At 40.3% G+C, this 23,125-nt stretch overlaps 1 protein-coding gene and 1 non-coding gene across 2 annotated transcripts in view; one reads left to right on the forward strand and one right to left on the reverse strand.

Annotated features, from left to right (window-relative positions):
- The window catches only part of KDM1B (lysine demethylase 1B), a 46,914-nt gene that overhangs the window by 13,300 nt on the left and 10,489 nt on the right, over positions 1-23,125 (reverse strand). Inside the window, exons 7-14 of the mRNA XM_072945611.1 lie at positions 15,554-15,592; positions 11,984-12,188; positions 10,190-10,374; positions 7,410-7,586; positions 6,960-7,034; positions 4,515-4,652; positions 3,438-3,609; positions 367-494 (exon numbers count right to left, since the gene is read on the reverse strand). Coding sequence (XP_072801712.1) covers positions 367-494; positions 3,438-3,609; positions 4,515-4,652; positions 6,960-7,034; positions 7,410-7,586; positions 10,190-10,374; positions 11,984-12,188; positions 15,554-15,592 — 1,119 coding nt within the window. The remainder of the gene's footprint in view (positions 1-366; positions 495-3,437; positions 3,610-4,514; positions 4,653-6,959; positions 7,035-7,409; positions 7,587-10,189; positions 10,375-11,983; positions 12,189-15,553; positions 15,593-23,125) is intronic.
- On the forward strand, positions 15,296-15,368 carry TRNAD-AUC (transfer RNA aspartic acid (anticodon AUC)). Its single transcript has one exon. It is a non-coding gene; the product is annotated as a tRNA-Asp (tRNA).

Raw genomic sequence — 23,125 nt, forward strand, 5'->3', positions numbered from 1 at the left:
ATTTCAATCTTAAAGAATCATCAAATGGAAACATCAAGTGTCACAAGCAGGATAATTAAGCCAGGACTCATCGTGGAACCTCTATTCAAAGTACCAAGATCACAGCTGGTGATACGAATCAAGTGTAAATTTACTTTAGCAAGAGGGACAGATCGTAATTGCAGAGGATACTCTATTCTGGTTTCAGAACTTCAGAACCACTGTGGGGTTCACATAATCTAAAGTCATGGTTCTTGAACTGTTAAGCAGCAGAACCACTGATCTCTGTTGATCCAGACCAAGCCAAGCTCACTATTTTGAATCTAAAACACAGACACACGCAGAAACACATTTTTGAAGCACGCGTTTCACAAAACCCAATCCCACCTGGTGGAGGCTGCTGCCACAGGCATATTCCAGGTTACTGAGATGGAACTGAAGGACCTGCTCTTCCAGCTCACTGAACTGGATACCAGATTCCTTAATAAAAGCTTTGTAGATCTCTTCTATCTTTTCTGTAATGGGAGTGGAGCAAAGCAGGAGAAAACAGCTTTAGTATCATTCTCGAAATTATTTATTTATTTGTTTGTTTTTTGCGTTCCACCTCCTTCAACCCACAAAGCCCCAGACTTTAACGACCTATTTCCAGGGAAACTCAGGGAAGGAGGTCTTGATAAGGTGGGGTTCTCTCAGGAAGTAAGAGTTTATCTTAACTGGGAACAAAGCTATGCAAGTTCTGTATCTTCATGTTTTGTTTCTGCTTAGTTGAGAAACTTTTATTGTTGGAGATACTGGAAAAGTAGCCCCTGTACATGTAAAGACAGGGAGAGGCTTCCTTCCCCTTCTGGCCACCGCATTAAAGTCAAGTTCTTGTAACATCTCACCTCAATGAGGGGACCTGTAATAGACTGACTATTGGCTCACTCCTCTCCCAAACATTCCAATTATTCCATTATGGCCTTTTGCCATGCCAACCTTCTGTCTCAATACTTTAATTGCTGCTTCTCCATTGCCTATGTAATAAATTCCAAAATCCATAGCCAGATAGTGTTAGCACATTTCAAGCCCTTCCAAAGACAGCATCCACGACCTGCCCACTTACAGGCTCTGCAGAGCTGCTGCTCAACCTTTTCCTGGTAGAAGTCACCCCTGCGAAGCCCGCTCCTACCTCTCCCCTCACTGGACTGCCCTCCCCCTGCTGCCCAGAGCCGTCCATCCTTCACAGACCAGCATCGCCTGGCCACTACCAGCCTCAGGAATCGCTCCTTTGTTATCACACACCCAGCACTTATCTACCCCATTCAGCTGGACTTTCATCTACACAGACGCAGCCCTGAGATACCATTCTAATGATTGTCTTAGATTCTTTTTTTGGAGGCGGGGAGGAGGCTCATGCCTGACAAATCATAAAAATCTTAGCGTGACAGGTTACTTCTTAATAACCTTCCCAGGGCGACCACCATCCAACATGCGCCCTGCAGACTCAAAGCATGTGCTTGAACAGAAACAGAGCCGAGTATCAGTTATTTTTTTTTTTTGACAGCTCAAGGCTCTCATTAAAATGTTCCATCCTATGCTAGACTGTAGTAAGGGCACGTCCATGGCACCTCCGGACCTGTGCCAGGCTTCTGCCCCGACACTGCTGGGTTCTCGTGCACTTTCAGCACGTTCCTGCAGCTATCCCATTCCTGCCCCCTGCTGTGGAGTCTGTTTCCCTTTAGGCTTGGTAGAGGCTTGGGAAGAACCAAGATTGCTAAGACAGTATATAAAATTAAAGCATAAACAGAATGAGAAAAGCCTTAATGTGATTTCTTTAATAATAGTATTTATTGTATTAATATTAATTTATTATATTAATATTAAATAATAATATTTAAAAGCTTTGGCACACTTGCTTTGTGAAATTCACACTAGTTTCTTAGTGTTTATATTTTGGTCTTTTCAGCTAAATGCTAATAAGATGAGCTGTCAGACAGCTGACATACTGCGAGGTGGGCTCTAGCTGTAAATTCATATAGAGATATGTGCACTATTATTAAAGCCTTTCAAAAAATATATTAATAAGATGAAACAACTACTTACACAGTAAGTGTTGCTGATTCTCCCTTAATAACTTGTTTTAAGTAAGGCCAAGACAAAGCAGTATTATAATTTTCATAATATAAAAAATATATTATTTTTATTTGGTGACCCTAAAAGAAGCGTAAGAAAAACCCCACCCAGGGACTCCCACACGTGTGCAAAAACACTAACCAAATTCTGAGAGCACCCTGCACATTGGTCTAGTCACTGTCCTCAGCTCCAGAAAATTTGACAACTCGCCATTTGGTCTGGACATGACCACATTTGGTTAAATGATCCCTGTTGACCCCAGTAAGTTTCTAAAAATGTTCTGTTATGGTTTGTCAATTAACACCTACTAAGGGCCATTAGAATGCGGGTTGGTCTCAGAGGTGGAGGGTTGAGGTCGAAGAGGGGTTGGGGAGGGAGGAGGGGGGGGTGGTGGATAAGAAGAAGAGACAGACAGTCCCTGCTGCTAAGTTTGCCCCAAACAGAGATGGTGTATATACAAGGATGAAGAATTGAGAACCTTGCACAGAAACATGCAGTTGAAGCAAATTAATATCCTGCCAACCGGGAGGTGGGTGGGTATAGCTCAGTGGTAGTGCACGTGCTTAGCATGCAAGAGGTCCTGGGTTCAATCCCCAGTACCTCCATAAAAAATAATAGTGATAAAATAAAATAAACATAATGACCTTCTCTCCCCAACCCCGCTACAAAAATCCTGCCCACTGAGCTCAGATGGTCATACTTTAAGAAACCCTGACATGCTTCCAAGAGCTACAACTGAATACATTCAGGTTATAAAAATCACAGGGTAAGTAAATATCAATTTAAGAAGCAACATAACGTGTAAGATCTAAGCTGGCACTCTTATGGAAAAGAGCTATTACAGTCGTATCTTCTAAAGGACTGTGGTTAATACTGTCTATTTAGTACCAAAGCCTAAAAATTTTGAATTAAAATTCCTAAATTATAGTATACATTCTTGTATGCTTAAACAAAATATACTTTAAAAAAATAAATTTTAACCAACTGTTCAGGAAAAAAAAGAGAAATGCTGGCATACAGAAACTCTTATTTAGAAAAGTCACTGTATGGTGGCTAGTTATTCACCTAGAGCTTACCACATGTTTCCTTAAAAGTAAGTTCCCTCTGGGACTTTTTAAAGCACTGGCTGTTGTGTAAAGTAAGATGTGTGTGAGCACGCACACGCATCTCAAGTTCCCGTGAGGAAGGTCCGCTCCCCTTCGTGGACCGGTCAGTCCAAGAGGATTGCTCCCAAGGACTATTCTAAATTGCATCCATCCCACCTCGTGGTTGAATGCCGCTACCGCTAATCAAGCTTAGGTTAGAATGAGACTCAGACGGAAAAATCAGAACCATTCTCCCCATACCTCCTAAAGGGACATCTTGGAGCTGAGTCTTATCCTTCCTCCACTCAGAGACCACATCCAAGAGAGCATTAAAATGAAAATCCATGCGCTTGTCAATAGTGGGGTCAGTTATTCTTCCACCTTCCTGAATTAAGTCACATCTTTCTCCAAATTTATGCATGCTGATGCCAAGCTTCAAAATAATAAGAATAAGAAGGTGAAAAATGTTTCCCTGGAAAAAACAGGCACAGGTTCTAAGCGGAAATTAGACAGAGCTCTCATGGAGAAAAGGGTCGAGTACCTCTCAAAAATAAATGTTGACGGTGCTGGGGGAGGGGACGGCAGCAAAGTCGGGCAGTGAAAAAACAGCCTGGAATCTAAGACTGGGAGGGGACAGCGACAGCTTCTACGCCACGCACACTACAGCTTTCCAGCCAATACTTAGGATGTTTCAGAGGCCACCGCTGGGCACTGCCTCTCCCTGCTCTGACATTTCTATCTCCTCTACTAAATCTCACGGAAAAGAACACACAAACACACAAACACTCAAAGAAGTTGAAATTCAACTGACTGTCAATATATAGTTCAGAATAAACCATGGGCCTACCCCAGGTCTTCAGAGAAACTATATAGGGTTGCCTGAGGCAAGACAGGAAGCCCAATTAAATTTGATTCTCAGATAAATAATAAATACTTTTTTTTAGTATATGTCCCAAATACTGCATGCAAAATATCCCGTGCAATATTTGGGACGTTACTTACACTAAAAAATTATTGTTTATTTGAAAGTCAAATTTAACTGAGAAGTCTTGTATTTTTGTTTGCTTAATCTGGCAACCCTAAAACAATGAGCTCACTGAGTACCCTGCAAATAATGCACGAATATAACTGAAGACCTTAAGAGGGGAGAAATCTTTTCAGTTCCCAGTTCCACCTTCCAAGAAAGGAAGAACTATACTTGTTTTATTTCCTTTTCAGAGGGAACAAGAAATCATTTGGGATTGTTCTATATTATCTAAGCATATTAATACTACACACTAGCAAACTGAGACAATTTTTTTCTGTTCTTTACAACACAAATCTTAATTTGAAACCCACTTGTTCACACATTAGTGCCACTGGGTTGTTAATACAGCCGTTGACAATCTGGGCACCTCGTCCCACTGTGACGCCTTTGAAAGACTTATCATCCCACACTCGGCCTCCAATTCTGTCTTTGGCCTCCAGGACAGTCACCTAGAAAGACAATCAGGGAAGCTGAACAGGATGGAAGAGTCACATCAAACACAGAATTATAAATGCAGAATGACACACTTACGTGAGTTTTGTATCTGGTTAACGTATTACGACATTACTAGAGAAACATCCTTAAATTTTAAGAAGGTAATGTGAACAGGAGTCAAAGCAGATGTCAAAAACCAACAGGCCTCACTCCAGCAAGAAGTGAAGCGAGCGGTCTGCTGGAGAAGCCCTGCCAACTGGTTCCTCTCACACCCCATAATAATAAGAATGGGTGAGCCGGCAAAAGAAATGCATTTTGAAAGCTTTCACTAAACAGTATTCCAGAGGGGAGGGTATAGCTCAGTGGCATAGTGTGCATTCAGCATGCACAAAGTTTTGGGTTCAATCCCCAGTACCTCCATTAAAAAAAAATTTTAAAAAATAAACAGTATTCCATAAATTAAAAAACACTATTAAAAACTAACTTAAAGAGGTCATTCTGTCCTATGAAATGTCTATGCATGTAGCAAAATTCCTTTAGCATTGCAAATGGGCCCTTAACTCCCCTAAGATATGACTATTACGTATTTAAAAAAAAAATCATATGTCATTCTAAGTAAGACTTCATGGACTTGGCCAAAGCAGGATGGTCCCACACTCAGACTGTTTTATCTCCTCCAAATTACTGACGCTGGCCATCTCATGGAGACTCAAAACGCTACACTTCTTTGGTTGTAGGAACTGAAAATGTGCAAAACCGTCATTTCATTTGTAGATTTTTCACTTGAGAAACACTCCTTCAAACTGCTCAAGGAGGTTCCCCCTACTAACAGTCTCTTTGGTTCCTCAGAGGAATCGACTGCCTAACCACGAGGGGGAGGGGGGTCTCCCGGGGGTCTCCCTCATCACCTGGCCAGAGAGTGGAGGCAGTAATAGAGGTCCCTGAGTATTCTTCCTCCGCAGACCTAAGTTCCTCACTGTCTCCAACGGGAAAGGCTACAACTCATGATGCCACCCTCCCCACCTTGCTTCTCTGACTGCACATGAACACAGAACCTCGTTTCTTTTCAGCGTAAGAGGAAGTCTGAACGTTAAAGACAGCACCCCCCAACCCCGCCCAAAACTCTGAGTTGGAGTAACTTTCCCTGTAACATAATCTGTGGGTTTCTCAAGTGAAAAATGAACAAGAAATCTTAGCCCTACTATCTAACGCTGATACAAATAAATGATCAACGAAAACACCGCATAGCTCAGTGCCACTTAGGAAATATTTTGAAAGGCAAACATGCCTCCTATAAACTCAACTCAAGATTCTTCCATTCTGTCAGCAACATAATAGAATCCAAGATTCAGGTCTTCCATTCCACCAAAAGGAAAACCTCCCCGAGGCACAGCCACCGAAAACGTTCTTATCTCTGAAATTCCTCCGTGAGAGAAGACATTGTGGGAAAAAAAGCTGCCATTTCTTTCAGCCAGATAGAGCACAGAGAAACACTAATTCAATTTTACCAAACAGACTTTCACGTTTGGTTAAGTGAAAACCAAAGTCCTTGCAAAACAAATTTTTAAAAGAGGAGAAATGAGTCAGATGTAGGAAGTCTCAGAAATCTAGGAGATTTTAATGAATCTAATAGAAACTAGATACTGAATTGCAAATTGTGTGTGTGTGTGTGTGTGTGTGTGATTTTGGTTAATTTTGAACAAGTGGAATAAGGTGACATACTAGATTAAAAAAAGACCACCTTTTTCCTTGGGGAAGGAGGCTACCTCAAATATATACAGTATTTTCAAAGTCACGTAATTCTGTCTCAACCCTGGGTTAACAAATTCGATCTTGCTTCCAAAAGCAAAGATTTTTGTTTTCCAGAGTAGGGTTCAAAGTGTGCCTTTGATCTGCCTAAGAACATTTAACTGGATATTTCAGAAATTTTCATATAGGAAATGATGAATTTCTAAGCTGCTAATTGTTTCAAACTATTACAGAAACATGGGCTTTTTCTCCACTGTTGTGTCAATAACTGCATGTCAAGAATTTCCTCTTTAATATCATCTTAGGTTCTCTTCCATCGTGCATGTCAGAGTCTAAAATCCTCCCCAAAAGCTGGTTTTGGGAAGAGAAAAAGAGTTTCTATTTCCTCTACCTTTCTTTCATTAAACCGATTTCAAATTCTGTACCTTTGCTAGAACCGACTGTGAAGACATAAAGATATAATGTATGAGCCTTCTTCACTGAAATCGGGAACTAGTTTCTAAGCCTTAGAAAATCTGGACCAAAGAAGCAGTCAGCCATCTGTTTCGGCCTCCATGTCCCCCACATCATACCTTAATTCCAAAGTTATGCAGTTGCCTAGCAGCTGCTAATCCTGCTGGACCAGCCCCAACAATGATGACTGATTTCTTTAAAAAAAAAAAAAGAAAAAGAAAAAAGAAAAGGAACAAAAATCCAATTAGAGCAATGAAACAACGTACTGCTTTAGTTGCTGCAGGAGGTACTAAGTGCCAAGTAACGCTGGTTCATCTGTATTTCTCTGACGTCTGTACGGAGTTATTTTCCTAAAGAACACGTTAGCATTTGTCCTACCCTTCCTCCTCTCTGCCATCTAGGGGAACAACGCTTGATATTCTCTTTCCTGGAGAAAAACATATTCTACAAAAGTCCTGCTTCCTAACTTTTGGGGTGCTAACGTGCATTTTACTTGTATTATTAACATTAATGTGCCAGCATCTGTCATGACCGATGGTGGCATTATTGCTGGGGTTACCGTCACCTACATTGTGGTAATCTTTAGGAAGAAGAGGCTGGTCGGTGCCGACACTGAGAACTCCTGTGTTGATGAGACCTTTCCTTGTCATAAAATACAGTATCCTCTCCACCTCCTGAACGCATCGAATACGCACCAGACCCCGGACGATGATGTGCGGGATACACTTCTGAGGAGTAAGAGCTTCCTGTGTTTGGAAATAAAACCAAACTGTTAACAAACCAAAAACAACGCCTGGTTCCTCAAAAAGCTAAACACAGAATTACCATATAACCCAGCAACTCCATGCCCATGTATTTACTGGAAAGAACTGAAAACACAGGTTCAAAAAAATTCACAGCAGCACTGTTCAAACTGCCAAAAGGTAGAAATCATCCAAGTGTCCATCGGTGGATGAATGGATAAACGAAAGGGAGTCTATCAATCCGTGGACTATTATCTGGCCATAAAAAGAAACAAAGTACTAACACAGGCTATGACAGGGATGAACCTTAAAAACACTATGCTAAGTGACGAAGGCAGTTACAGAAGGTCACACACTGTATGATTCCATTTACATGAAATACCCAGAATAAGCAAATCTTACGGAGACAGAAAGGACTAGCGGCTGCCAGAAACTGGGTGGGGGAAGGGAGGTATGGAGAGTCACTGCTTAATGGGTGTGGGGTTTCCTCTTGGGGTAATGAAAAAGGTCTGGAACGAGATAGAACCGATGGTTATACAGCACTGTATATGTCCTTAATTCCACCAAACTGTGAAATTATGGGGAAAATGGTAAATTTTATGTTGTGTGTATTTTACCCCAAGTCAAAAAAAAAAAACAAAAAACAAAAACCTTTCCAGGTAATTGTAATCTACCATTTATCACTAAGATATAGTAAGACCAAGGGGAGGTCTGCCTGGTGAAGGAAAAAAAGAAAGAGACAAATGAAGCATAAGGCAATTTGTATTTTATCACATAAGTTTCCCTTCACAGAGAATGACTGATATGGGGAGGATGGGGGCAGACCACACCACAGATATATTCCTGACTCAATCAACTACACGACAAAAGCCAGGACACACACCCAGGCTGCTGCCCTGGCAGCAGAAAACACTGGGTTCTCATCCCTGATAAGACATGGCAGGGATGGACTTCGGAACTTGTTTAAAACAAACAAACAAAAAAAGACACCACCTTTCTCTGTTTACAACAGCAGCTTTGGCCAGGCCTTGGTCCATTTCAGATTCAAGAGTAATCTGGCCTTGGTCCAGTGTCATAAAGTTAGAAAAGGCTCAGGCCAGGGGCCGGGGGAGCGGTGGCGCCCAATTCTGGCCTCTCCTCTACTTGTTCCCAACCCAGCTCCAACAGAACCTGATCAAACACGGGAAGATGACTATATACTCAAAATACTACAGAAATAACATGCATGACACTGACCTGGGTTGCTGCGGAAGATTAAGAAATGTGTGTGTACTCATGACGTTAAAAAAAAAAAATCATTTCAAAGTCTTCGACTCCACTAAAGCAACCATATATGAGTTTTCCCACTAGAGTATTAGATACAATATGTCCTATCTTCTTATTACAAATTAAAGTAGACCCACACTCCTCAGTTCAGGATTTTTTCTGTAAGAGTCTTCCCCTGTATAAGTCAAATTTCAAGGTCAATGAAAAAGAAATGTGAAGAAAAATGAACCCCAGGCTGTTTCTGAAGGATCTGTCTTCACAACTTATTCACAGGAAATTCTGACCACAACTTTCTTCAGTTCAGCAAATGTTTATTGAGTACCTACCTTGAGCCTGCTGGGGAGGAAATGAGTAACTCTACCTTGCCCAACCCACTCACCTGGGCGTAATTCACATAAACTGCATTTGCAGCCGTAACTTAATCAGGTCATCTCAGACTGGAGTCTAACTCAGGGAAATACCAGGGTGGAACTGGAATATCGTTCCTTAATCAAGATTACTTTGGCAGTCTTGCAAAACGTTCTGCATTCAGCAGTCACTCAAATAATTGTAGAAGAAATTAATAAATCAGAAAAATACAAGAGTCAGGAAAGTCTTTGTTTAAAAAAAAAAAAGCTTGTATTCCCACCCTGCCCACCCCCCAATTTATCTTCATCCCTTTCAAGGTGGTCACTGTGGGAGCCCCCGACCATTTATTCAGTCCCAGCAGAGAGCAAGTCACTGGCCTCAGATGTTTGAGGATAACAAGGTAAGAATTCCTGCCTTCAAGGGGTTTCTAATCCAGTCTTTAATGTTTTAGTCTTTTTTTTCCTGGCATTGCCCTTGGAAATCCTTGAACCAAACCCTGCACCTTATACTCGGTCACTAGAGAGTCAAGAATTCTGATGACGTATGGTCTAAAGTGGTTCTCAACTCAAGTTGAAAAAGAATATGAAAATGAATACATGTATATTCATGTATGACTGAAGAATTGTGCTGTACACCAGAAACTGACACAACACTATAAACTGACTATAATTCAATAAAAAATAAATAAATAAAGTGGTTCTCAAGAAGGGGAGACTTTGTCCCATCTGGTAATATCTGGAGTCACTTTTTGGTTGTTACAACTGGGGTGGGAGGCAGGGTGTGCTACTAGCATCTAGTGCAGAGGCCAAGGACGCTGCTTAAACATCCTACAAAGCACAGGACTGTCCCCCCCACAGAGAACATCCACCCAGTGCCAGCAATGCCGAGGTGGAGACACCCAGATCTAAAGGTTCCGTCCACAGATAAAGCATCTCGTCTCTTCACCGGAAGTCGGTGTCCCCGTGCTGTAGGCCAACAGGCCCCGCACTCACCTTGCAGTTGGTATACCAGAGGGCAAGGATCAGGTTCCTCAGAGCCAGGTACATGGTGGGGTCTCGGGAATACTCTGGGAACTCATAGAGCTCGTCCAGCTCCATCACGTCGGGCCTCACGCACAAGGCCTTGCCGCACTCGTTGGGCTGGTAGAACGGCTGGAAGTAGCGGTTCATGCCTGGAACTGAGAGAAGACGCAAGCGGGCAAATTCCACAAGCTGTAACTTCCAAATCTGGGTAAACTGAAGAGCAAAAACAAGCCAAAAAGGAGAGCCGAGACTCCCCAGTCTGGCCTATGTAATAATTTCCACTTCTTCTGCCTAGTTAGACAAAATAGGCATGAATTTAACAATTTTTTCTCCATTCTTTCTTCACAAATTTAATTTCTGGGGCATGGAATTTTTTTAAGTTTTAATTGTAGGGGAAAAAATAAAATCCATACCATAAAATTTTCCTTCTTAATTATGTTTAAGTGTTACTGCTCAGTAGTGTTCAGTATATTCACACCGTTTTGCAACAGATCTACAGAACGTCTTCATCTTGCAAGGCTAAAATTCCATACCCAGCTGAATGCCAACTCCTCAAAGAAATATATCTTAAAAGTAACTTTCATAGGGATTTTTCCGATCAAAAACTTATTAGGTTCACAGAAGTAACAGTCACTAACCCCTAACAATCCTTAAGTGGCGTCAACATTTAGGAGTATAGTCTATCCTTAGCTTTGTTTCTATGAATAGAAAATATTAACATAACGGCTATTTGTTTTCACAAAGCCAGAAGAATGCAATAAAAAGGCTGTTTTTCCTACCTGCTTTTTAAGAACACTGTCCCATGTCATTAAATATGACTTCAATGGACATATATCATCTTATTATTTACTTATTATTTAACCTCTCCCCTATTACTGGGCATTTAAAATTCATTCAATTATTTCACTACTGTAAACAATGCCACATAAATCCTTGGATTGACTTTTGATAATCTTTGATCATTTATTTAGGATAAATTCCTAGGGTCAAAGAACATTTATTTTAAGGTTTTTCATTCATACTGCCAAATTGTCCTTCATAAATGTACACCCACTAACAGTATCTGAGTGCCTGTTTCATTCTACCTTCGTTAACAGTGGGATTTATCACTTCAGCTTTGACTCAACCACATCTACATTTTTAGAGGGCCCAGTATTATTAGTTAAAAATCTTACGATAGGGCCACAATGTCAAAATCAATTTGCACCATCAAAAAAATCAAGTTTATCAGTGTGCAAGAGAAGATCTAGAATTCTTGCCTGCACACCAAGAATTCTGATGTAGAATGTTTAAATGTCACTTTAAAGTAAATGGTCATCAGTCTGCCTGCCCTGAAGTTTAAAGTTTTTTCAAGAGCAGATCACTTTGCTGAGATAATCAATGGCATAATTAGAAGTAGAGAGACTCAGAGAGAAAAAAGAAGGGCAGCTCAGTCAAAACTTTCTTCCGGTCTGTCAGAGTGAGTGGGCGTTACCATCAAATCATGCAGCCATCCAACTTTCAAATAAATGCTCATTCAGCTCCGTCAATGCGATCCCTGGACAAGTGTTACAGGCTCTTCCAGGGACTGAGGGAAAAATTAACTGCATATATACAAATGATATGAGTGATCACAGGCTAACCAAATCCATGAAATAATGAGGCGCTTTGTATCATGCTGCACACATTTGGGGAAGAAATAAAAACATCTTTTGCATCCTGTTCATACACATTTCCAGGGAAAGAGAGGGAGGGGAAGCAGGGGGTGCCAGGGCCAGCTCTCACCCAGTACAGAGGGGACGGCCTTGGCGTGCTCCAGCTTCCCGGGGCTGGCGTCGCTGGCCACGCGGTGCGTGCTGGTGCAGGAGGGGCTCATGCCAACGCAGTCGGGGTAGTAGGCAGAGAGCAGGGGTGCTGCTACGCTGTCTTTCATCAAAGGAGGTAGGATGAGCATGGAGTACCACCAGTGGTTGGAAACTTCCGACACTCTCTGAAACGGGGCAGAGCGAGACAAAGAGGGACAGAGGCAGACAAGAAATGTACACGCAGAGTCAGCCGAGGATAGACGGTTCCTGTCACGTCATTCATCCTTAACCCTTCTGCTCTGCCTCTGCCCGCTCTGCAGTCCTAGACCAGAGTTCTGCACAGGCAGATTTAGAAACAAAAACAGCTGATGAGACCTGCAGAGAATGTTTCCCAGGCCAAGTTCTTTCAGATCTGCGGTAACAGCCCCCTCCCTCAAGAATCCCACCAACACCAGGTAAGTCTCAAAGCTGCACCCACTGACTATACAGTGTTTACGTCTAACATGAGAAATTTCTTTCTGTATAGTAATCACATATCTTCTACTCTCTACTTTTTACTTAGGATCCAAAGATAACTGAAATTGCAAAATTCAGCAGAACATAATAATTCTCCATGGTAAGAGTCACACATTACTGTTTTTTACAAGAGGCTACTAAAACTCTTTCAGAGGAAAAAGTACACTACGACCATCAAATCAACTACACCTCAGTAAAAAAAGAAAAGAAAAGAAAAATAAGATGCTCCATGGAGAACTGAACCAAAAAAGCTATTTTCAGTCTGAAAATATGTGATCTCATTCTAGAGTTGATCTAACATATGGAGTCATTGGATCAAAGCAGCCCCATGATGACTAACTACTGTGAAAAATAAAATTACCTGGCTTCTAAAGCAACACTGCCACCAATCCTGTATTAGACAGCCTTTTTTAAAACGTGATCTCACTCCAGGAATTTGAAGTATCTGACAGAGGAGAACCTTGAGCTTAGGGACCCTCTGATGTTAGTTCTCCAGGCTCCAAGCAAATGCCACTTGCCATCAAGTAGGGGTTTACAAACTCAAGATGCATTTTGTTGCCCTTCTGAGAGAGAGAGCCCAAATCTGGGGCAAGCATTTTTCAGCTCACTACAAGCCCCAGCATACCCTATGAATTACTCCCAACTGCTTCCCATATTCATTTTACCTGCCCAGCCCCTGAAGGCTTTTCAGTTTGCAACCTTTGTTCTCAAGGTTTGTTTTCCGTGTGGCTGCCTTTGACCAGCCTGTGCTGGACCAAAAAGAAGGGAAGCTTCAGTTCCTTCTCCGACACACCGGGGGTGTCTCTAGGGACCCCTTCCCGGCTCAGCCCCGAAGAACGGAGTAAAACTGAGTGTTCAGGTCCTGACACTCGAAACGGACCACACAGAGGCAGGATGCAGGTGCCTTAAAAACACAAACCCAAGCGTTTCCCACTCTCTTCCACTCTCTGGATCTTGCAGCTGTGCTAGAAAACTGAGTGAGGACCCAAGAGAGGCCCCTGCCATCCAGCTACCTCCCCTCAGGCTTTCTTTCCCCTAGAAGCCCACCTGAGGGCGCACTAGCCAACCTCTGCCTTAGAGCACGAGAAATGCTAACAGTGACTGACAATCTAGCACTTGGTCTTGCTGTTTGAGTGTGTGATCTCAGCATACCCGCCGTTCCAGGACACCTGGCCATCACTTTGTTCCTATGCCATCAGAAGTCCCACTGTCACCTTTAGAACACATACCACTGAAGAAACTGGGCTTGACACAGTCAACCTATTAGCATATTTAATGAAATGCCCACTACACTAGGTTAAAATGCATTCCCTCCAAACTCACATCCACCCTGAACTTCAGAATGTGACCTTATTTGGAAACAAGGTCTTTGCAGATGTAATTAGTCATACTAGAGGAGAGGGAGCCCTACATTCACCCGGACTGTGTCCTTATAAGAAGAGAAGAGACACAGAGAAGGGGAGACACAGGAAGAGGGTCAGGTGATGACGGAACAGAGACAGGAGTGATGGGGAGTGGTGCGTCTACAAGCCAAGGAACATTGGGGAATGCTGGCAATGCCAGAAGCTGGGAGAGGCCAGGAAGACTCCTCCCCCAGACCCTGCAGGGGGAGCACAGCCCTGAAGACATCTTGATTTCAGACTTAAGGCCTCTTGAACTATGGGACAATAAATTTCCGTTGCTTTAAGCCACCCAGTTTGTGGCAATTTGTTAGGGCAGCCCTAGGAAACTAACATGGGCACTTAAAATGTAGAAACTGCTTGAAAAGTGACCCTAGAATTCACACGCATAGAAGAAGGTAAGGTGATACAGCCCTCAACCTGCTCCTGTCTCTTTCTTAACTGAACACAAAAATAACTGGCAGATGAACATCCAGGACTCATTCAAACTTTTTGAAGTTCTCATATCCCGAGAATTCAACCTTTGTCCTCAAGTTCAGATTCCTTGAGTGGAAAATGGTCTGAATATTAGGGGAAAGATTCATAAGGCATTTGTAATGGTATTTAAAGTTATGTTTTCCTTCCTACGATCTCATCCTGTCTATCCTAAATCCAGAAAGTATTTGGGCCACTGCTTTACTATGGAAATGTCCGAGGGTACAAGCAATTAGTTTTTTTTTAACTGTGTGTGTGTGTGTGTGTGTGTGTGTGTGTGTGGGTATCAAGACCCCTTTATGTAACAGAACGGATTTAAAGTAGTCTTGCTAAGGTGTCAACTCTCTTTGCCTAGACATCAACCACAGTCCCCGAGTTTCAGACATCCAGAACAACTACAGACGATTCTGAATCACTGTAATGCAGAATAACTCAGAATTTTTAAAAAATCATTTTCTGAAACAGCCACTGAATATGGACTATGGAATCTGCCCGCTCCGGTAGCAAAGATTCCTTAAATGAAATGTGACGAGGTTCTGCCAGCTGCCTCCCCTTCCGTTTCTGGGCAGGGACGGGGCAAAGCAGTTATGCTGAGATCAGAATACACAAGAACACTCTCACGGCTGAATCGGGGCCAAGACCATCAAATTACGGGCCTCTTGTTCTTTTCCTGGAAGGATTCAAGCGGAGAGAAGGTCATAAAGTCAACCATGAAAAACAAGGATAAGAAGCCTGATCCTTGTAGGAAGGCAAGGTGTCAAGTTCTTTCTTTTTATTTCCTTTTAACATAAAGCAATAAAATTTCAGGGTTTTCTTTTAAGTTGGGAGAGGATCACCCATAATAGCTCTATTGCTAGCATTTTTATCCTATAGTCATCATGTTAGATTAAAAAGCCTTTGCGGGAGGGTGTAGCTCAGCAGTAGAGCACCTGGCTATCATGCAGGAGGTCCTGGGTTCAATCCCCAGTACCTCCATCAAAAAAAATAAATAAACAAACCTAATTATCTCCCCCCCTGCAAAAAACAAACAAAAAACAAAGGCTTTGATTAGCAACCAAATAAAGAGAGAGACACTCATAAAACTGTTATTGTCATTTTCTTATAGTACTTATCAGCAAAGGCAGGACAAACTCTAGTCTAGAACACACAGGAATACTCACTAGGTCCTCTGGAAGAGAACAATGATCTGAGGTCTCGGGCTGCCAAAACAAACAAAAAAAGCATTAATTCGGTTAAATTATGAAATATAGTCTTCAGTGTCAATCTACCTTCAATAAGGTACCCCTTTTCACCAATTAGACTGGGCAAGAAAAAAGTGTGGTAAAGCGTTGCATGAGTGAGGGTGCGGGGAACACAGCTCCTCGTGTAAGATGTCCTGAGTGGAAATCTAAAAGAATATAACGACTTTGGAGAACAACGTGACAAACTACAAAACTTTCAAATGCATGATAATTCGACATTATCTTGTATAACTTAAGATGTACATGCTACAGTTGGCCCTCCGCATCTGTGAGTTCCACATCCACAAAATTAGCCAGCTTTGGATTAAAAATATTTGAAAAAAAAATTCCAGAAAGTTCCAAAAAGCAAAACCTGAATTTGCCATGCGCCAGCCATGCACCAGCCACTATTTACATTGCATTTGGTATTATAAGTAATCTAGAGATGATTAAACTATACAGGAGAATGCCTGTAGGTCATATACAAATACTACGCCATTTATATAAGGAGCTTGAGCATTTTCGGATTTTGGTATCTGAGGGTTCCTGGAACTAATCCCTATAGATACCTAAGAGATGACTAGATACGCCCAACAATTTTGGAGAGGGTGATTAGGTTTATTTATTTTTATTTATTTTTAACAGTGGTACTGGGGATTGAACCCAGAACCTTGTGCATGCTAAGCACACACTCTACCACGGAGCTGTACCCTCCCCACATACGCCAGGCAATTCTAACCTTGCTATACAGACATATCTCAGAGACATTGTGGGTTCAGTTCCAGACCAACCACTGCAACAAAGCAAATATCGCAATGAAGTGAGTCAAATCAATTTTCTGATTTCCCGGCACATACAAAAATTGTTTACTCTACACTGCTACCTATTAACGGTACAGCAATATTATGTCTAAAAAAATACAAGCCTTAATTAAAAAATGCTTTATTGCTAAAAAATGCTAACTATCATCTGACAACACTTGTTCACCCAAACCTTCAAACTGTAAAAAACGCAGTATCTGCGAAGTACAAACATACAAGGTTTGCCTGTGTTTTTGAGAGAGACCCTCGTCCGTGTGCACCAAGAGAAGTATTAGAAAATATTCAAAGGTGCATTGTTTGTAAGAGGGAAGAGCTAAACACAACCCAGAAGCCCATCAAGAGCAGAATGGGGAAATAAAGTGTATTATACTCAAACAGTGGCACCCTACACGACAATGAGAATTAACTACAACCACGCGCTACAACACAGACGCATCTCACAAATGTACCAGGACGTGAAAGCAGCCAAATCCAAAAGCACTCACACTGTAGGATCCCACTGATACAAAGTGCAAACGCAAGCAAATCACCCACAGCGGTGTAAGTCAGAGAGTAGGTGGGGGGGAAAGGGGTGGATGTCTTGGGCGAAAGGGGGTACAAGGGGGCTTCTGAGGGGCTAGTAAGGGTTTGACTTCTTTATTGGGAGCTGCCTACATGTGGACTCTGAAAATTCATTGAGCTATGTACTTGGACTTGAGCATTTTCCGTTTGTATGTCATAGTCCAGTGGAAAAGTTACCTAAATCAACTGAAGACTGGCATACCATATGGCCTGGCAATTCTGGTCCTTGGGATATACTGCAGAGAAACTCTGGCATGTGTGCACGAGGAGAGACGTGCAAGAAGGCTCACAGGAGCACTGTGTATAACAGCCCCAAACTAGAAAATCCTCTAGAACAGACGCCCTGCAGCGGAGTCACACAGTACAGCGCTACACAGCAGGGAAAAGCAATGAAGCCGAGCTGCAGGCATCACCATGGATGCATCTGAAAAACCTCAGTGTGAAGGCAAAGAGCAAGCTGCAGAGGAAGACAAACAACAGGATCTGGTTTGCAACCAGTGTAAAAATATGCAAAACTTTGTACGTTATTTAGGGTTTCATACATATGTATTAACTCTATAACAAAAAGCAAAAGAATAATAAATACAAAATTTGAAATATTGTTCGCTCTTGCAGGAGCAGAAGAGGAAGAGAACTACTGAGGGGCACCCAGGGAGTTACGGAGGCACTGGTAACGTTCTGTTTCTAAAACTGGCTGGTGGGTACATGGTGAGTGTCTGCCTTCATTCTTTACTCCTTACACACAAATTAAAAATGCTCTCATGTCTAAGAATGACTTCCTATCAAGACAACTGTCTATATTCTGACACAGCAATTCTATTTCTAGGATTTGATCCTACAAATACATTGAAAAATAATATAGATATAAAGCTAGTTTTTACAGCACTGTCACCAATGGTAAACATTTAAATGTCATTTAAATGCCCTTCGATCATGCTAAATTCATCATGATACATCCATTCAGTGGACTTTTTATTACACAGTCTTTAAAGACAAAGAGATCTTTATGTACTGGGTTGGAGGCATCTTCAAGATATACTAAATGGCAAAAAGCAAGCCCCAAAACAGTGTGTGTTGTTTGCTACCATTCTTTTTAATGGTGTTTTACGAGTAAACCTTTCCAGACTTTGTCCCTAACAGAAGACGACCAAGCTGAAAATCAAAAGGACTCTGGGTCAAGAGATACCATTTAAAGAAATAATTCAAAAGTTCAGGCTATGGATGGTAATCAATCAGCCTGTAACAGGAGGGTCTCAAAGGAGGACTTCTTAGGGAGGGGTCGGGAAAGAGATTTAAAAGATGTGATACCATCCTTAGAAACTGGGATTTAAGAAGACCATAAAGCTTTCCACTTTAAGATGTGTGGAAGAAGCGAAAGGCACGTGTTTTTCAAAAACAGGGAATCTGACACCTCCGAGTTCTCCTGGGCACAAAGTACTTGATGTTCAAATACATCCAACCAGGTGATGAATCAAAATAAATACTGGGATAGAAGGAACTGTGGTAAGCGCAACTGTGGGGAGCAGTAACTGCACGTAAGGACAAGAGTAAACGGTGAAGGAAATACGGTCCTAGGGAAAAATGATATTCCAACAGAGCAGACTAAACTAAAAAAAAGAAAAGAAAAGAAAAGAAACAAAACAGCAAAACACTAACAAAAATTGAGAGAGAGAAAACTGGTAGGCTGAAGTATGCTGTCAGTGCACTTCTTCCTCTTTCACAGCAGGCTGTCAATTCATAGAATCTAAAATTGAAACATGCCATTTTGTTGAAAAGCTGGAGTGATTCCAACTTCTTCACATCCTCATCATGTATTTTCTTAACCTTTTAGGGAGCTTTCAGAAATTACTATTTCTTGGGGGAAGGGTATAGCTCAGTGGTAGAGTGAGTGCTTAGCATGCGCAAGGTCCTGGGTTCAGTCCCCAGTACTGTCATTAAAATTTTTTTGAACAGAAGTAAATAAAGAAACCTAATTACTGCCCCCTCAAGAAAGAAATTACTGTTTCTTGAAATGAAGAAATAACTGTCTTATGTGCATCAATTTCTTATTTCACTTTGGCTTCTTTAACTTATTTTAAATTATGTTGTATTAAACTCAATCATTTTATGTACAACCAGCATATATAGTATGCTTCCTTAATAGGAAGTTATTTATCCACTAGGCCTTCTCCTTGTATACATGCATGAATACTCTTGAATGAATCTCATTTAATAATGGTTATTTCATGAAGATGACTGCATGAATTTTTTAAACCATCTTTGTTCTTTTCTACACTGCTTGAATTTTTCAATGATGAACACATAACATGTGTCTAAAAACAAACTCATTCTAAAGAAAGCCTTAAACTTTTCAAAAACTACTTAAATTGAAGAAATCATAAATGACACACCGGAAGAAAAATCAAGTAACCAAAAAAAGGGACATGGATAATTTGAACCATTAGTAGAGATGAAGTCAAAGTTAGATTCCATTATCAGCAAGTGAAAAAGAGGAGCAATTATGGGTAACTCTAAACTACAGTTAAACCAAAGTTAATCAAAGCACAGTACAAAATGATTTTAATGTAAACTATTAATGTGAAAATCACACATAGTATTTGGTAACATAACATTATTATGCAAATGAGCCTATATATATATACATATACACACACATACATATATATATTTTTTGGAACTGTTTAGAAGCCCTGCTGAAATAGGTTGAGTGAAAATGACCCAAAAGCTAGTAAGTATCTATTAAAACAGTCTGCTATTTTTGACTGCTCCCTGGCTGAACTCTTCTTTAAATATAATGATATGCCACTGAGTCTACTTTTCACGTGGAAAGTAATCTGGAGTACAGGTGCTGGTTAAGGTCAGTGCAGCCATGGTACTGCTCCTGCTAGCTAGACACGCTCCCCTTCACCACACAAGCTCACAGTACCTTTACTCAAACTCCAGTTTCCATCAGTGCAACCACTCAGTCTGGAAAGTGAATGACCCACTCGCTCAGAGTGAGCCCCCTCCTATTTTTTTTTCCCTTCTCTGCGTCCGAGAGGTCTTCTACTCTGGAGGTTGAGCTCAAGAATCAATTTAGGGCTAAACTGAAAAGTTTTAGAACAAGACTTGTTAACTGCAGGACCCTGATCCCAGGCTTAGATCAATGCTTTCCACCCTTCACTCCCAAATTACCAACATCAGCAATAAAAGAAGGGTACCACAATAAATACCACTGACATTAAAAGGAGAAATAAGAGAACACTGCAAACAGCTTTAAGCCAACAAACTTGACAATGCAGATGAAACAGACAAATTTCTTAATAAACACAATTTTCCAAAATGGATAGAATAAACCACCTCAGTAGCCTGTTAAAAAGACTGAATTTGTAATTTTAAAACTTCTCACAAAGAAAATTGGCCTAAATGGCTTTTCTAGTGAATTGTACCAAACATTAACTGAGAAATAATATCAGCTATCTACAGACTCTTCAATAAAATGGAGAGGATATATTTTTCTATTCGTTTTATGAAACCAGGGTAACTCTGACAGCAGAACCTAACAAGGATATTACAAGAAAGAAAATGACAAAGAGTATCTAACATGAACACAAACACAAAAATTCTTAACAAAATATTAGGAAACTGAATCCAATATGGTAAAAGGACAATGCATTAGGAACAAGTGGAATCTTCCCCCCAGGAATGCAAGGTTGTTTCAACATTCCAGAATTGGTGTAATTCACCACATTGATAGATTAAAAAAAAACATACAATTATCATAAAAGGTAATACAAGTTCTCAGCAAACTAGAAAGGAACTTCCTCAATCTCATAAAAGGCATCTCTGAAAAGCTACAGCCAACATTACACATGACGATAAAATACTGACTACATCACTCCTAAGGTTAGGAACAAGGCAAGGAAGTTCACTCTCCCACTTCTATTTAACACTGTACTGGTGGTCCTGACCAATGGAATAAGGTAAGGAAAAAAAAAGAGCAAAAGGATAAGAGTCTTTTAAAGAAGCAAAACATTCTTTATTCACAGTTGGTATGATTATAGAAAACCCAAAGGCATCTCCAAAAAGATCTGTGGAATTTAACAAGACAATAAAGTCTCCAGTATAACGTAATATACAAAAATAAACTGTATTTCTAATAGAATTGCAACAAACAACTTGAAAAGTTAAAAATACATTCTACTTAAAATCACACACACAAAAATAAAATATCTACAAGTAAATTTAACAGAACACATCCTTAGTGAAAACTAGAAATCACTGTTGGGAGAAATTAAAGACTTTGAAAAGATGGAGAGATACACTATGCCCATGGGTCAGAACAAGAGTCAGGAAACCTTTTCTACAAAAGGCCAGACAGTAAACATTTTAGTCTCTATGAATCATATGGTCTCTGTTACAACTACTCTGTCACTGTGGAATGAAAGCAGCCATAGACAATACATAATAAGTATGGTTATGTTCCAATAAAACTTTATTTACAAAAACAGGTAAAGGGCGCCAGATTTGACCCATGAGCTGCAGTTTGTTGACCCCAGGATTAGAAGACAAAAAAATGTAAAGATGTCAATTCTCCCTCAAATGATCTGTAGATTTCATGCTTTCTAATCAAAATCCCAAAAGTTTTTTTTAAATACTGATAAGTTGATAATAAAATTTTTATAGAAATGTAAAGGACCTAAAATAGCCTAAACAATCTTAAAAAGAAAAAGTTGGAGGAATTTATACTACCTGATTTTAAGAAGATAAACAAGAGCTCAACGGAAGAGAGTCCAGAAACAGACTACATGGATGGCTAACTGATTTTTTTTAACAATGTTGCCAAAGTAATTCAATGGGGAAAAAAGTATCTTTTGAATAACTAAAAATTTATCTGAGAAAAACTGAATCTTGACCTGTATCTTATACCAAACCCAAACATTAACTCGAGATAGATTAGTGTCCTAAATAGAAAGGCTAAAACAATAAACCTCCTCAAAGAAAAAACAAAAGACTATCTGTGCAAGTTGAGAGGCTGTCAATGATTTCTCAGAAAAGATACAAAAAGTTCTAAGCAGAAAAGAAAAAATGGATAAACCAGGCTTCAAAATTAAAAGACTCCTGCTCATCAAAGGACCTATTAAAAAAATGAAAAGGCAAGACAAAGACAGTGAAAAATATTCAAGATAACATATCTCATTTCCAGATTACATAAAGAACTTCCACAAGAAGAGTTTTTTGTCTTTCAAAAGATATCTCCAAAGAGGAACTATGAATGGCCAATAAGCGTATGAAAAGATGTTCAACAGCACTGGTCACCAGGGAAATGCAAATTAAAACCACAATGATAAACCAATACATACCCAGTAGAATGGCTAAAAAAACCAAACCAAAACAAAGCAATGTACCACCACCAAATGCTGTAGCCTGGTACAACTATAGAAGACCATTTGGTAGTTTCTTAATACATAAATTTGCCATATGACTCAGAAATTTCTTAAGTATTTACATTCAAGAAATGAAAACACAGGTCCACAAAAACACCAGCACAGATGTTCACCACAGTTTTATTTAGAACAGCGAAAAATTTAAGACAATAAAATGTCCTTCAACAGGAGAACAAACTGGTACATCCATACCGTGGAACACTACTCAGCAATGAAAAGGGGGGAAAATACTTTACCTCCCCACTCCACCCTTCAAAAAAAGAAAAAACTACTGATCCATGCAAGAATATGGATGAATCTCAAAGAGTTTTACTCAGTTAAAGAAACCAAATGCAAAAAAATATATACCATCTGATTCCATTTCTACCAAGTTCAAGAGCAGACAAAACTCTGCTTAGGGTACTGGCAATCAAAATACTGGTGGGAGGGAAGAAAATAACTAGCATGTTTTAGGATGATGCTGGAAACACTGTATATCGTGATTGGGGTACTGGCTACACAGTGTGGACATTTCCAAAACACAATGAAATTCACTTAAAATTTGTGCATATAGTTACAACATGTAAGTATACCTCACTTTTAAAAACAAGATGAAATTTTACATCAATTAAAAATACCACCACTCAATGCAGGTAAGGTTTTGATAAAATGATCACTCTGAGCTATAGTTCTTTAAACTTTTAAAAAAGTAGTTTAGACATTTG

Source organism: Vicugna pacos, chromosome 20, assembly GCF_048564905.1.
Source record: "Vicugna pacos chromosome 20, VicPac4, whole genome shotgun sequence".
Classification (NCBI taxonomy): Eukaryota; Metazoa; Chordata; class Mammalia; order Artiodactyla; family Camelidae; genus Vicugna; species Vicugna pacos.